Below are 15,972 nucleotides of genomic sequence, written 5' to 3'. Positions count from 1 at the left end.
AGTTATTGCATGAGTGTTATTAGATTAGAACTCATTACACGCCCCCCCCCCCCCCCCCCCACCCCGAGAGCGAGAGAGAGAGCGAGAGAGAGAGAGAGAGGAGGGGGGTCACGCAATAAAAAGTACAAACCGCAATGGGGGACGAGCAGGAGAGCAGAGAGCAGCCGCCTAATTTGCCCGCGTGATGAATGATATGCGGGAGGAATGCACGACACTTTAGGTGCTCAGCGGTTTCACGTCAGAGACGCTCGCGACCAACGGTCGGAAGAGTACCTGAATACCTGCAGTGTGTTTCGCTCTCACTCGGCTCGGTGGCATTCAGGGACTAGGAGACATAGAAGCGGGTAGAGAGACTAGGAGACATAGAGGGGGTAGAAAGACTAGGAGACATATAGAGACTAGGAGACATAGAGGGGGGTAGAACGACTAGGAGACATACAGGGGGTAGAGAGACTAGGCAGGAGAACGTTTCTCGAGCGCGGCGCAGACTGCGGTGAAACAATGCGGCTGAGCCCGCCGGCCGCGTCCCTTTCCCCGGGCGCCCTGCTAATCCTGCTGCTGGTGCGCTGGTCCGACAGCCGTGAGTAAACAGTTGCATGCTAAGGCTAGCTAGCTCGCTCAGCCCTCTTTGACGTGTGTGTTGTGTCTGATGATGATGATGGTGCATGCTATTAACGTCATTAACGGGGGTTGTTTCGCAACCTTTTCTGAACATGTTTTCGCCTTAGAGAGCCAATTGCCTGAAGCCAGAGTTGTTCGACCTTTCCCTTGTGTTTTCGGGTGCATGTGTTTGACGGGGTGTCCTTCTTCTCTTGTTTTAGTTTCGCTGTCAACCCAAGAGGCGAACCAGTTTCTCAGCAGACACAGGAGAGCGAATCAAGTTTTCGAGGAGACAAGGCAAGGACACTTGGAGAGGGAGTGTGTGGAGGAAAAGTGCAGCAAAGAAGAGGCCAGAGAAGTGTTTGAAAACGACCCGGAGACGGTGAGTGTGTTCGGCACCAAACCCCCGCTGAAGCTGTGGTCTTCGGTCCAAGTTGACTGCACCACAACACCACACCTTCCTGCTCTCGTCGAGCTCCTGCAGGACTTGACACCAGCTAAGTCTGGGAACTAGTCAAAACACATGTTACCAGTTGGAATGAGTCCAAAAACTAGTTTTGCCACATGCTATTTGTTGGGAAACACAAAGCTGCCAGGTCGGTTGTTTGCATCATGATCATATTGACTACACTGATGTCTGCAACAGCAGACTAATGATTCATTGCTGGTCTTCATGCTCTAATAAGTCCGGAGCGCTGACAGCTGTCATACTATCCCCATGTCAACCAGTTGGCTGTTTTCTTCTTTTTGCTGATTTCTGTGACAGACATTGAGTCAACGTGTGACTAATATTAATTTTATGAAAGTGCAGTGAAAACGCTGCTCCCCCAACTCCACATCATTCTTCACGTACACCGTCACTTGTGTGTCTTTTTCCTGCCTAAATATTTTTAATTTGGTAGCAATGTGCCACTATCAATCCCTCTCTGCTCGGCTCACGCTAAATATGTGAAACTCCATCTCTGTTCTTACCATCTGTCTTCAGATGCTTCGCTTGAATAGTGCTCAACTGCAAGTGGATTGTGCAAACAAATTCTACTATTTGGGAGCTGATCAGCGGTTGTCAGCCTCACACCAGGACTGCCCATTGCCTCGCTCATCTCGTGTCCATGCTCCCACCCTCTTTTTCTTCTCTCTTTATTGAATATGTATATCTGCTGTATACGCCAAGCATCCTCAAAGATATAAATGAACGTGGTGCAACGTGTCTGAAATCGTTGAATGGCAGGCTATTGGACGTTGAAGTCTTAAAAAAAAAATACCTCTATGCTCTTTGTTTGCACATGTGAATGTTACCGAGTAAGCGAAGTTATAGTGTGGACCATTTCCAGTGCAGACTCTTGCCTGGCTGTCAAACCATACCAGCAACGACTACATCATGACGACGTTGAATGTTTGCTTAAGTGCTTGGTTTTTAAGTTGCATTCAATGCACGGGTGATGCTGTGCTCTTCACAGATCACTCTTACTTTTGGAAATTTCACCGTTGGGAATTGTAGCAGCGTGGGGAGTGAATGAGGCAATCGATGACTCCGATTACATGTAAGATTAGCCAAGTGGACAGACATGGAAGGTGATGGAGGATTAAAGCGACGTTGAGCTGGGTTCAGAGCAGAAGGGGAAGTCGGGTGACGTTCCGTCTTCCTGGAGTTTGAATCGGCTGCACTTGCATCTCCCATGTCGTATCACAAAGCTGCCGACTCATTCATAGCTGCATTATTCATTCTGAAAGTGCCCATCTCTGACTCTGCATTTTCTTCTGCTGCAGCTTTCTGGCTCTGCAGAGAGAGGGCGAGTGGGGTGTTTGGCTACGTGTACGCGATCACGCCGAGTTTCCGGTACCTCACTTGTTGGATTGTAAAAGAGTAAGAATGTGTCACAGCTGACGTAAGGATTATGTTGAGTAATCGCCCCAAACAAGTTTTAGGACCACACTGCATCTCAGGCGAATGTAACTGACCTTTGCAAACCATTTTTTGCAGCACACCACTTGTATCGTCAGGCTTTACGTTGTGTCGTATGCTTTGAGCTTTAGCAGGGATTTTGTCTCGCAACTGATTCTTACAGGAGAGTTTTCCCGCCTCAGTCTGCTGCAGTCTTGCTAATGTCTCCAATCCTCCAGAGCAGATATTTCCACTGGTTGATCATCCCCAAATTCTGACCTACATGTGGAGTACTGCAGTTCGGACGCGGGAGGGATGCTCCCACTATCAGGAATGCAGAACATTCCCTTTGGCAATGGGCCGCACCCATTAGAGAACACACAGACCCCGAGATTACACTAATCATATTGGGATCTCTCAAATGCCAAAATAAATGATTGTTTACGTGTATCTTTTCACTCCCATGAGCACAGAGATCAGACGTGAAATGAAACCTTCCTTGTGTTAAGTATTAACGGAATCCCCCCCAATTAGCCGTGAACATTTATTTCGATTAACTGTGTCTGTTTTAGTTCATTGTAACTTTGTCCCTCTCTTTCCACCTCTTCTCTCTGATTTAGGAATACTTCTATCCCAAATATTTAGGTAAGTTAACGTTCTGACTAAAACGCATCATCTGACTGATGAAGACTGTTTCTATGTTGTTAATCTTACATGTATGTTGTTGTTTCTTTGTAAAGTGTGCATGAAGAAGTTTGGAGACGCTGAAAAGAAGAAACAGGATCTGATTACATGTGTTCACAGTAAGTTTGACGCCCTCTTATCTGTTAATGGCAGTCTTGTAGACGGCCATCCTTTCCGTCTGTCTTTTCACTGTGCAAGTATGACTCCATCCAGAGAGAGGCCACCTCGCTGTAATGCGGGGTTGTGCTGCACTGCAGTATCGCTGCTCTGCATCACACTGGCACATTCTCTCTAAGCTGAAAAGGAAATAAATAAATAAAAAAAGGTGCTGGATTTCTTCAACAACCGTATTGCAGTTTTGCAGTGACACACCTGATTCTGGGTCCTTTGAGTTGGCGTGCGTGGGCTTTATGCGCCGGAGCCCAGGTATCTGTGAGTACCATTGCAGCACTTTGCCTCAGTGATGCTGCGGATTGGTGAATGAGGGACACACCCCTTCAGTCGTCACATTCTCGCTCACTCGCTATCTCTGGGTGACTGCACCAGCGTCTTCGTGAGTTGGCTCAGCCGAGGGGTGACGTGCGTGGAGCACAGCATTTCTGCTGCATCAGAAAACAAGAGACCAACCCGGCTTCACTGCTATTGGCTGAGGAACCTCGAGGGGGGTTTCCATGACTCAGCTGCAGCATCATGGCAGCTCACCATCTATCTCGCTCTACTTCTCTCCCACTGCAAATCTCTGCCGTCTGTCTGCTGCCTCAGTGCAGTGGGCGGTCTATCATGACATTGCACACATTACATTTATGGAACATTTAGGACGTGGAATTATCAAATATGGCACGTTATGAAAAGATACAGTTTCAACTTTATATGTTCTCATATGAGAAGCATTGAAGACTGAAGTTTCTTGTGCCACTCCTCCCTGGTTCAGTTCTCCTCGTCTGCAGCTTGCGGACTCGCATGTTTGGTATATTGCTCCACAGAAAAGATGGACTCCTTAAAAACGCATCTTCCCATTCTCCAGCATCTACTGTAAGTGACAGGAATTGTTGCGGCTCTGTAAACTTTGGAAGGGGCCAATGAAAACAGTCATTGTGGTAGCCCACAGTGTTTGCTTTATTAAAATACATTAAATGTTGACATGCTGTTAAGAGGCCTCTAACATGTTAAGCAGAGGAACCCAGTGAGGCTCCTGCAGTTCGTAACCCTGCGTGTTCATAGACCCCAACAGGACTGCCAGGAGGCATCCAATACACATAAACATGGACTGATGATCCAGATATTTCCAACACTGACTTTTTATATCATTACTATTTTTTTGTGGTCTGTGACAAAGGCTCAAGTGTCTGCAACCCTGGAAAAAGATAAGCATGAGTTACCTCAACACAACTGCTCACAGCTGGAGTATGGTACTTGATACGGATTTGACACGTTATGGTTATGCTGCACCACGGCGTAGTTTACTTGTCTTGTTTGGCTGGGTTTGCTGTCGATGTGCAAATTCGAAAGTGCTGAAAGAGTATCTGGAAGACACGGGAAGTTTTACTGATGGAATGACTGTATTTATATGGACACTATTTGACATCCTTCACTGAGCTTATCTCTCTCCTGTTGCCCAACTTTTCGTCAGCCGCTGTCCTTTTCCCTCTCTAAACTGGCCAACATGCCCAGACTTGTCGAGCAGTCAAACTCCCACACTGCTGCGAAAAGGAAAATGGATTGGGAGAGAACAGATAGACGCATGTGCTCACTTACATAAGTTAGAAAAGTAGGACAAACAAACCGGTTGAATTTCCATTTGATTTTTTTTTTTTGAGAGTTAAAGGTCAGGTAGATAGATAGATAGATAGATATATACTTTATTAATCCCCAAGGGGAAATTTGTCGTGACAGTAGCAGCAACACACAAGAGTAAAAACAAAACACAAAATATAAGAAACAGGGATGAAAGATATAGAAGTATACAAGTAAAATACAAAACAAAATATATATGTAAATATACAACACACATGCATACACAACACACAACAACACTGACAAATCAAATACACAAAATATTAAATATAGACAGAGTGCAAAAAGCAAAGTGTGTGTATGAGTGCAGAGCAAATGAAATGTGTGTGTATGTGTGTAGTGCAAACAAATGAGATGTGTGAAGTGCAGATCAACACTGATCTGGCAAGAGGTGATCTGTTGTAGAGCCTCATAGCCGCCGGCAGGAATGTTCTCCTGTATCTGTCCTTGTGTCAGCGGAGCGTGAGGAGACGTCTGGAGAAAGTACTCCTCTGTCCCTGTAGGAGGTGGTGGAGAGGGTGGTCCGGGTGGTCCAATATGGACACAAGTTTCTTCAACGTCCTCCTCTCCACCACCTGTTCCAGGTGCTCCAGCTGGCAGCCGATGATGGAGCCAGCCTTCCCAACCAGTTTGTTGAGACGGCTGGTGTCACCGGCTCCGATGCTGCTCCCCCAGCAGACAATGGCAAAGTGCAGTACACTGGCGACAACCGACTGGTAGAATAACTCCAGCATCTTGCTGCACACGTTGAAGGATCGAAGCTTTCTCAGGAAAAAGAGTCGACTCATCCCCTTCTTGTACACAGCGTTGATGTTGGCCTTCCAGTTCAGTCGGCTGTCGATGGAGACGCCCAGGTACTTGTACTCCTCCACCATGTCCACGTCCACTCCCAGGACACTCAGAGGTGGAGGAGCTGTCGCCTTCCTCCTGAAGTCCACCACCATCTCCAGGGCTCCAGACTAACTTTTTTAACTAGGAGCACAGTGGCCCCTAACTTAAAATGTTAGGGGCGCAAGCAGAAAATTTAGGGGCACAGGGTTTTCCTGGGTCAAAATTGCCAGCACCATCTGTTTATGCAGTTAACAACTCTTCTCTGCTCGCCCAAATTTTCTATGCAGGAAAACCCTGCACAGTATAAATCGACTTGCAAAGTTTTCCCATCATTTCTACTGTATTACTGATACATAATTTGACAATATACAATCTTATGCCCTTTTGCCTTCATGAACTGCAAAACATTCACAACAGAGAACTCTTCAGAAGTTACTGTATTGAGTTTAAACATATTTTAAGAAAAAACATACCTTGAGCATGTGCATGTTGCACTTCGATGTGGCCAATCAAAACATTTGTTGGTTTCTAGAGATGCACCGATCAGGTTTTTGGTGCCGATCACTGAAATCAGTATCTGCCGATTACCGATCACGGTGTCGATTGAAGCATTCTATTTTTTGTGTAGCATTATTGCTATGAGGACTATGAGGAAATACATATATAAAGCAACTCAAACATTAAAGAAATTACAGATTTCTTTAAACATTTAGGACTTTTACTTTGAAAAATGTCCTAATTGATACATTACAATTGTTTGATTGCTATTGTAGGGGATTTCAGATATGTATGGAACACATCTGCATCATTCATTTCCTGGAACTCTTGGGAAATCTATATACAGGACTTTTCTTAACATACACAAGTCTGACTAATTTTATAAACTCTTCCTTGGTCCAGTAAAATGTTCTAATGTTAGCATATGTTAAGCTAAATCTCAGAAACGATCTCTAAAGATACAAAATCAGTTCATTGTTTACTTTTATATGTTCGTGTATGATTTGTCGACATCTTATTTTCAAAAACGGATGTTGTTTCACGTGGTTCTTTACGCTAACTTTGCAAAACCGGATGTTGTCACTTAAATCCTTCCGCTAACTTTCTCAAAACCCTCGCGCGCTCCCAATCGAATGTGTTTACCGTGAGCATCAGGCTCGAGTGGTAGACATGTGAGAGTCGGCTGAGTTGACCCAGAGATTCAACTCGGGGGACGGGGACGCCGCTCGGTGGTGAGGATCCCCTCTGACCTCTCACTCTGCGGCCAACGCCGGTCGCATTGTCTCCGTTGCGGTGCGCCTCTTTTCACACATTAGCCCCCCCCCACACACACACACAGGCCAGCCTTCTTCTTCGGTTTTCGTCTCCTTCTGCTTCTGGAGTTAATGTCGGTTAGCAAACCAGTCATTCAGGCATTACCGCTAACTATAGTGGGCTGAAGTGTAGAACAAGTTTGTCAGCAACAAAAATATTTAATAACAAAACAAAAAAAATCTGCTAATTTACTGGTCGCGCATGCGCGAGTTGATGAAAAATTTACTCGCACTGTGTCTAATTTTAGGCGCAAAATGCGACCATTTGGTCGCAGTCTGGAGCCCTGATCTCTCTGGTCTTGGCCACGTTCAGCCGCAGGTGATTTTCATCGGCCCACTTTACAAAGTCACTCACCACTGCCCTGTACTCCTCCTCCCGTCCATCCCTAATACACCCGACCACTGCAGAGTCATCAGAGTATTTCTGCAGATGGCATGACTCCGTGTTGTACTGGAAGTCACTGGTGTACAGGGTGAAGAGGAAGGGAGACAGAACAGTTCCCTGTGGGGCTCCAACATCACTGACCACCGTTCCAGACAGCACACGGCCCATTCTGACAAACTGTGGTCTGCCTGTGAGGTAGTCAGTGATCCAGGAGATGGTGGACACATCCACACCGACCACCTGCAGCTTCTCACTCAGCAGCAGTGGCTGGATGGTGTTAAATGCACTGGAGAAGTCAAAGAAAGTGACTCTCACAGAGACACCGGTTCCATCCAGGTGCGACTGAGCTCGTTGCAGCAGGTAGATGATGGCGTCGTCCACTCCCACATGAGGCTGGTAAGCAAATTGCAGAGGGTCCAGCGACGATTTCACCTGCGGCCGGAGGTGTGCCAAGACCAGCCTCTCCAGCACCTTCATCACATGGGAGGTGAGGGCGACCGGTCGGTAGTCATTGAGGCCAGATGGTGTTGACTTCTTTGGGACAGGGACCAGGCACGACGTCTTCCACAGCACCGGGACTTCCCTCAGGCTGAGGTTGAAGAGGCGCTGCAGGACACCAGACAGCTGGGTGGCGCAGGTCTTTAGGACCCTGGGGCTGATGCCATCAGGACCTTCAGCTCTGCGCTGGTGTAGTTTCTCCAGCTGTCTTCTCACCTGGTCAGTCGTCACAGAGAGAGGGGAGGTGGAGGAGCCCATTGTTATTGAGGGCTCGGTGGATGTGCAGCTCAGCAGGGGGACAGAGGGGAGGTGTTTGGGAGGTGTGATGTGTGGAGGAGACAGGAGAGGCTGTGAACTGAACCTATTGAAAAACAGTTCAGCTCGTTGGCCCTCTCCAGGAGCCCCTGGCTGTCTCCCTCCCACCCTGAAGCCAGTTATCTGCTTCATCCCAGACCACACCTCCTTTGTGTTGTTCAGCTGGAGTTTGGCCTCCAGCTTCCTCCTGTAGGAGTCCTTGCCCTCCCTGAGCTTCACCTTTAGGTTGCGCTGGGCTTTCCTCAGCTCATCCCTGTCTCCAGACCTGAAAGCAGCTTTCTTCATGTTAAGAAGCGCCTTCAGGTCCCTGGTGATCCAGGGCTTGTTGTTGGGGAAGCAGCGCACAGTCCGTGATGGGATGGTGGTGTGTTCACAGAACTTGATGTATTCCGTGATGCAGTCGGTCATACTGTTGATGTCCTCCCCGTGCGGTCAACACAGCACATCCCAGTCCGTTGACTCAAAGCAGTCCTGTAGAGCGTCGTTAGCCTCCAGAGACCACCTCCTCACAGTCCTGGTGGTCACCGGCAGCCTCTTCACCAGAGGAACATACCTGGGTGTCAGCCGGACCAGGTCATGATCAGACCTGCCGAGGGGGGGAAGGGCAGTGGCACTGTATGCATCCTTTGTATTAGCATACAGCAAGTCCAGAGTTTTATTGTTCCTTGTTGGGCAGTCTATGTATTGATGGAAGGTTGGCAGAGCTTTATCCAATGTGGTGTGGTTAAAGTCACCAGTGATGGCCATGAATGCTCCAGGCTGATGATTCAGCAGAGCAGACACAGTGGAGTGGATGGTGTCCACTGCTTCCTCAGCGTCAGCTGATGGTGGCACGTACACGACAACCACAATGGCGGACGTGAACTCTCTCGGCAAATAGTACGGGCGCATCCCCACGGCCAACAGTTCAATGTTCGGCTACAGAAGCGCTCCTTCACGCACACATGGTCCGGATGGCACCACCGTTCATTCACATAAACAGCAATTCCGCCCCCCCTCTTCTTACCGCTCTGTGTAGCGTCTCTGTCAGCCCGAACAGTCCTGAAGCCGGGCAAAGACGCGCTGTGATCCGGATAGTCCGCGTGCAGCCACGTCTCAGTAAAACACAAGAGACTGCTCTCACGGAAGATCCTCTCAGTCATTACCAGCGCGCCGAGCTCATCCGTCTTATTCGCCAAAGACCTCACGTTCCCCGTTATGATCGAAGGTACCGAGGGTTTGTATCTCCTCGTTTTAGCCCTCCGCTTGACACCCGATCTGCAGCCGCAAGCCCTTCTCCGTAGCTCCAGCGGGATCACAGGTCTATCTCCAGGCAGAAGCTGCGGCCTGCACAGCGCGATCAGCTGAGCACGCGAGTAGACGACGGTCCACGTCATTGTTTTGCTGTGGCTCTCCGATACTCACGACAAAGTGAACAAAAGCCACAGTGGAAGTATCGAAAAAAGTAGTTATGGTCCAGTGTCCGACCGTAACTAAGACAAACGTGAAAGAAAAAGAGAGGAAAAGTGCCAAAAAAAAGACAATAAAATAAAAGCAAAATGCCACTACTGAAACAAGCAGCCGTTGGCACAGCGCCATCTGCATTGGTATGCTGGGAAGGACAGAATTAGGGCATCTCTGGCAAGAGGGCTTAGCCAGCATTAGGCTATTTATACTGAACTCCTGATATGTGGAACATAGGAGATGCCCTTCCTCTGTCTGGTGTCAATTTACAGTTGCACTCATTGTATGCATCCGAAGTGCACAGATTTAATTTGACATCAATATTAAACTTCCTCTGTGTCTGTCTGTATATTTTTCTCTCACTTGTAGATATTCCAGACCAATGCTCTCCTTCTCCTTGTTATGCCGGAGGTACGGTGCGCTGCGAGGACAAAAAGGGCGACTTCCTCTGTCACTGTTTCACAGGCTGGGCAGGACCCAGATGTGATGAAGGTATTGTCATCTCTGTAGGAAAGTGTGTGTGTGTATTTATAGTTGCACACTCTGCTAGAGCGCAGCAGAGGTTATATTTGTGCACCGTCACTCTGCGTCACATGCAGCATCTCTGGATAGACGTCAGGCTTTTTGACCTTGCTTCTGACAGCCAAATCATGTCTCGTATAATGACAGGAAAATCTGTCTTTCAATCACTTATATTCGTCATAGAATTGTCAAATATTGTCATCATGTTGATGTGAATGTTGTTTTTTATTTTGACCTTGCAAAACTTTACTTCTAGTGATCCTGTTCTGTTCTCATGCAATTGCAACAGTTGTTGTTCCACATGCCTCTTTAATAATCAGCTGTGGCTGCTGCTTTTATTAACGATGTGGCAGGTCAATGTGAACTGCATGTACGGGAACTCACAACCGTAATCTATTTGTCTCATTGGAGGTCAAAGCCAGTTACCGCGTACAGACACGATTCAGAGCAAGGATTTCACTTTCACAAGGGAAACGTCACAAATATTAAGTTTAGAAGCAGGGACTGGAAAACACACAATGCATACATGCACACACACACACACACACACACACACACTGTGATGGAGAGGGAAACATGTTGACTTATGGCAAAGCCATCATTCCACACATTTCCACTGTGACTCATCCTGCCACCTTACTGCGAGAGGAAACCAGAACCGATTCAGTTCGACTCGGTCTGAGCCTTTTCCACTTGACGATCCGCTCTGCTCCTAAACACTCGGCTGCAACGCTCTGCCACAATGACATAGTGTGGCAGTTATTTGTGAGCCATTTAATAAAGTAATACATTCATAGGACATTGAAGTGAGTTTTTCAAACCGTATCAAACTGACAACTCGCGCCTATTCATAATTTCGAAATTAAACTTTCCAAATGGGTTACGTTGAGTCCAAACCTATCCTGTATTGCTATGGGAAATCTTAACAGCAGCTAACCAGCCTACAGCTGCTCACAGCCCATGATGCTTTTCCTGCGTTGACGTTCACTACCATCACCTTGTTTGCAGATGTCGACGAGTGCAGCAAGAGAAATGGAGGCTGTGACCACGAGTGCAACAACACTATGGGCAGTTACCGCTGCTCCTGTCACCAAGGCTACATGTTATTAGGACGCCACATGTGTAACGGTAAGTACGTCATCAAACCGCTGGAATCATGGCAATACTACATCTGCGAATAGCACTTTGTTTGACATGTTTTTATTTTGTATTGAATCCACGTCAAACTATATTACAGAAAATGTTTCTGCAGTTTGGATACATGTTTGGAATTCATTTGTACGGCTTTTGAATGTGTTTTTTTGGTTTAGGTCCTTCTTTTTGTTGTAAGCCCATAACAGTGTTGTTTAGTCTTGTGACATAAATATCATTGTGAAGAATAAATGGTTTAGTTAATGAATTGGGCCTTGCAGACCTTTTGCTTGGTCCAACATTACAAACTCATGTTGTGCACGCAATCATTGTTTAAACCCCAAAAAGTCATGATACAGACATCCTGAAATGTCCTCTTGATTTAATGGCACAACCTCTAAAAATCGTGTCTTCTGTGTCAATATTTATTTCAGAGTAAATCACACGAAGGTTCCATGACAGCGAGAGCATTTTGATTCAAGTGGTTCATCAATCAGGACCAGAATTTACAAGTATCTGTCTTCTCCAGACACGAATGAAGTATATAAACAATGGATCATGTCCTTCCAGCTAAGGAGTTGAGTTTGTACCCTTCCCTATTTTCTTTCAGATGTGGACGAGTGTCGGGACCCAGGTGTGTGTGGAACTGCACGGTGTGAGAATACGGAGGGCAGCTATGATTGCTTGTGCGATGTCGGCTATGTCTACGACAACGAAACCAAGAGCTGTGTTGGTAAGTGTGTGTTCACGCATACACAAACGCATAGTTTCATGAGAACGAACCGAGGAGCAGCTTCGGCCCCAGCAGGACTCGATACAGCTGTGTTGTGGGGTCAGGAAAGGAATGCAAAGAGAGGAACTCTGTATAAGTAGGTAACAGGTCACCATCTCCATGCCTTTAGAACAAAAGAAAGTTAAATTCACAGGGGGAAAAGAATACACAGTGACCCTGGGGCCTTTCCTTGGTACATTCTGTTATTTTAAGTGTCTTTTTTTATATCAAACGGGACAGAAATAGTTATTAAAGAAAAATAAATGTCGTATAAACCAAATACAGTATTAATAATTCACAGGTTTACAGGTTAGAGAAGTGCTTGTCTCTTTAAAGTCATCTCAAACACCAAATCCTGCTTTGCGCACGCAATGATTAAAAACACAATCCCAGCAGCATCACCAGGCCGAATCTTTAATAACCCTTGGGCTTTCATAAATGTAATGTACACATATATAATATGCTATCCTGTCTAATAATAATAAAAGCTCAACGTGCACCTTTTTATACTCGGTATGTTTTTGGCCTTGGACATTCTTCCATTGCTTGTCTTGGTATTTAATCAGATAACATAATAAGATAATCAGCTACATGCGTACACTGGTAGAAACATATTGTAGAAACATTCAGTTAGAAAACTTAAACCAAAGTCATTAATCACTCCTGTGCCTTGTTTTGCTCTGCAGTGGAAACCAGACTTTTCATAACCTCAGTGTCCCTCCTCTGAGAATGAACGTTTATTATAGCCAAACTTCTTCTGGCCATGTAAGGTTGTATGTGCAGCAGGAAGGAACCACCCAGTCAAGGTCAAAGACCACTCCACTCAAGTGTTTGCGTTCTCCGATATGTTGACAGGAAAGACATTGTGTTGTTTTTTTTATGAATGCTTGTGGAACTAATGTGTTTTTAAGATCCTTTTTTAATTCCTCCACAGATGGGACTCTGCTAATTCATGAACTCTGATTGTCTGTAGCCCTTCATACCTCACTCATGACGTTCACCTCTGCTTCTCTTTCACGTCTCCAACCTGCTCGATCACTCGCCAGATGTGGATGAGTGTGATGCGGGTGTGTGCGCGGAGGAGTGTCTGAACACTCCGGGGAGTTTCCGTTGCTTCTGCGACGGTCATCAGGGCATGAAGCTGGGCCAGGACCTCAGGAGCTGTAAGGTGAAATACATTAACTGTGGCAAATATTAACCGTCATATTTCATACTTCAGCCCTCACCGTTATGGTTGAATGTGAACCGTAAAGTACTCTCGGTCTGTTTAACCAGTTCAATTGAGTCGCGTGTTGCATTCACAAAAGGTTCTCAGGAAGTAGCAGCGTGCGTGATCTCGAGCTTTGTGTTTGTGTTGTCACAGCCCATCACTCCCTGTATGTCGCCGTCTCTGAAGAGGAACCCTCGTTCCCTCTACCTTGGCCGCATGTTCAGCGGTGTGCCGGTGGTCCGGCTGCGTTTCCGCCGGAGGATTCAAACTGGGTGAGGAAATCATGTTTTCATGCCCAACAGTAGCCTCCTAACAAACATCACACCGTTTCTACATTTATACCCTTGTTACAGTCAGTATAAAGACAGATGAAAGACTAGATGGACTCCTCCAGCCCGTTGGATGCTTCTGGTTAGACTGTTAGCTTCTCTAATGAGAAGACACAAGGAATTGTATTTTGTGTCCGTAAGCTGAACAGTCCCTTAGTTTTATGGCATTAAGACAAAATTGTGTATTTACCATATATTGTCACTTTAAAGTGGTATCTAATAGCTAATTGTTAGCTAACTGTAGCTAATAAATTTTTTAATCTGAAATCTGAAAAAAATGCCCCCCCACTTAGTTTGAGTGCCAAGTGGATTCCTGATCGAATTATTTTGGTGATTCATTTCTTAAATTCTGTCTTTTTACTCATTTCACTTTTTTTATTCATGTTTATTCTCAACTATCATCGTCATACTAACATCACTATTTAAATGCACCTCCCAGCTTTTCTGCAGAGTTTGACTTCCGCAGCTACGACCCTGAGGGGGTGATCTTCTTTGCCGGAGGTCACATAAACAGCTCATGGATTGTTCTGGCAATGCATTATGGGAAACTGGAACTACAGCTTAAATATGGCACCGTCAGCAGGGTCACCAGCAGCGGACCCCTCGTTAATGATGGGCAGTGGAGGAAAGTAAGAGTTTCTCCTGTGAACAGTCATACGCCGTGTACATAAGCTGACTGAAGGCTTCTTTAAAGGTCTGGCTTTCTTCTCAGCTCTCGGTGGAGGAGCAGGGGCGGAGTCTAGTGATAAAGATCGACAGGGAGGCCGTCATGAAGATTGCCGTAAACGGTGATCTGTTTACGCTCAAGAAAGGCATGCACGAACTCAACCTCACCTTGGGAGGAGTCCCTTTCAGAGAGGGCGGCCTTGTCAACCAGGTGTTTACTTGTTCTTGTGTATTACCATGAACATGTACCAAAGAGAGATGTTCTTCACATAGTTTCCAACTGGTGTGATCATCACGTAGGTGAATCCCCGTCTGGATGGCTGCATGAAGGAGTGGAGGTGGTTGACGGGTGACGATACGTCCATCGAAGAAACCATCCGGGCCAACGACAACATGCAGTGTTTCAGCACGGAGAATCCTGGAACCTATTACCCCGGCACAGGCTTCGCTCTCTTCAACATCAGCTCTGGTGCAGTGTGTGCATGTGTGGGAGTGTTCCGCATAGCGGGGCTCGGGATTGCATATCTTTGCCTACTGGCTTCTCCTGTTTGTTTGTGTGAATGTTTGCTCCCGTCAACAGTTTGTTTGTTGATGGAGTTCATGACCTGCTTTTCTCTCTCCTCCTGTCATCGTCGCTTCAGAGTCACACAACCTGAGCGTCCAGTTGACCCTGCGTCCAACTTCTGCCATCGGAGTGCTGTTTGCACTTGTTCACCAGGACAGAGTCCCTCTCTCCATCGCTCTGGCCGACTATCATCCCGGCACTGATGAATGGCGAGATGTGAGTCCGTCAAGCTGTGAGTAAGATGAGTGGCGGTGTTTGATCTCGGCACTAACCTTTTGTCTGCCTTCAGTTTGTTCTGGTATCCGTCGGTGATGTCATCATTGCCAGCTCTCCCGCCCCCCTGTGTGACGGCGACAGTCATGAAATCCATGTGACGATCTCGGGCAACCAAACCCTGCTGCTGGTCGACGGCCATCCTGGACGGAGTGAAAACACCGAAATTCCTTTTGACGCCCTTTCACAGTCCAGCATCTTCATCGGAGGCCTCCCTGGTGAGGACACACACATTTAGTAGGTTGTGATTCATGCAGTATGTTGTTGTTGTTGTTGTACAGTAAGTAAACGTGTGAGTGGAAATGTAGAGTTGTAAAAGTATTAAAACGGTAGAGGCATCTAAAGCTGCCGGACAGTATTCAATACTGTAGAGGTGGAAATGAGGGATTCAGAATGTGTTTATTGTGAGAAGCTTGTAATTTAACATTTTGATGGCTGTTTGTGTATTTTGCTTCAGTAAAGGTAAATGGTAGCTCTCCAGAATGTCCAGAGATAAAAATAAGTATTTGGCACATTTCAAGATTGAACATTTTATTTGTGTGGCACATTCTGTTATTTTGAGCTGATCAATTGAATTATATAAAGATTAGGTTTTTTTGCCAATCTCCGTCAAAACAGTCTTACCGAGTCTTACTGCAGTTAGCGAACCATAATAATGATCCATAGTTGTCACTTCTGCAGCTGATTAAAATAACTCCAGGAATCTCCAAACTGGAAAGAAAACATAAAATGGCTTTTGGTCTTTTCTCCTCGATGAAAAAT

General features: G+C 46.2%; 1 protein-coding gene across 4 annotated transcripts in view; it reads left to right on the top strand.

Annotated features, from left to right (window-relative positions):
* The first annotated feature begins 151 nt into the window (after positions 1 to 151).
* The window catches only part of gas6 (growth arrest-specific 6), a 33,060-nt gene continuing 17,239 nt past the window's right edge, over positions 152 to 15,972 (top strand). For 2 of the 4 annotated variants that reach the window (XM_056412166.1, XM_056412167.1), the window contains exons 1-14: positions 152 to 580; positions 822 to 982; positions 3,103 to 3,127; positions 3,223 to 3,285; positions 10,112 to 10,234; positions 11,273 to 11,392; positions 12,006 to 12,128; positions 13,214 to 13,335; positions 13,531 to 13,649; positions 14,146 to 14,335; positions 14,419 to 14,583; positions 14,673 to 14,841; positions 15,014 to 15,153; positions 15,227 to 15,428. In XM_056412166.1, the coding sequence (XP_056268141.1) occupies positions 502 to 580; positions 822 to 982; positions 3,103 to 3,127; positions 3,223 to 3,285; positions 10,112 to 10,234; positions 11,273 to 11,392; positions 12,006 to 12,128; positions 13,214 to 13,335; positions 13,531 to 13,649; positions 14,146 to 14,335; positions 14,419 to 14,583; positions 14,673 to 14,841; positions 15,014 to 15,153; positions 15,227 to 15,428 (1,801 nt within the window). In that variant the 5' untranslated portion in view covers positions 152 to 501. The remainder of the gene's footprint in view (positions 581 to 821; positions 983 to 3,102; positions 3,128 to 3,222; positions 3,286 to 10,111; positions 10,235 to 11,272; positions 11,393 to 12,005; positions 12,129 to 13,213; positions 13,336 to 13,530; positions 13,650 to 14,145; positions 14,336 to 14,418; positions 14,584 to 14,672; positions 14,842 to 15,013; positions 15,154 to 15,226; positions 15,429 to 15,972) is intronic. The other 2 variants (XM_056412168.1, XM_056412165.1) reach the window with 1 other exon arrangement.

Source organism: Pseudoliparis swirei, chromosome 4 (genome assembly GCF_029220125.1).
Source record: "Pseudoliparis swirei isolate HS2019 ecotype Mariana Trench chromosome 4, NWPU_hadal_v1, whole genome shotgun sequence".
NCBI classification, from domain to species: Eukaryota; Metazoa; Chordata; class Actinopteri; order Perciformes; family Liparidae; genus Pseudoliparis; species Pseudoliparis swirei.
This window is presented reverse-complemented; position numbering and strand designations above follow the sequence as displayed.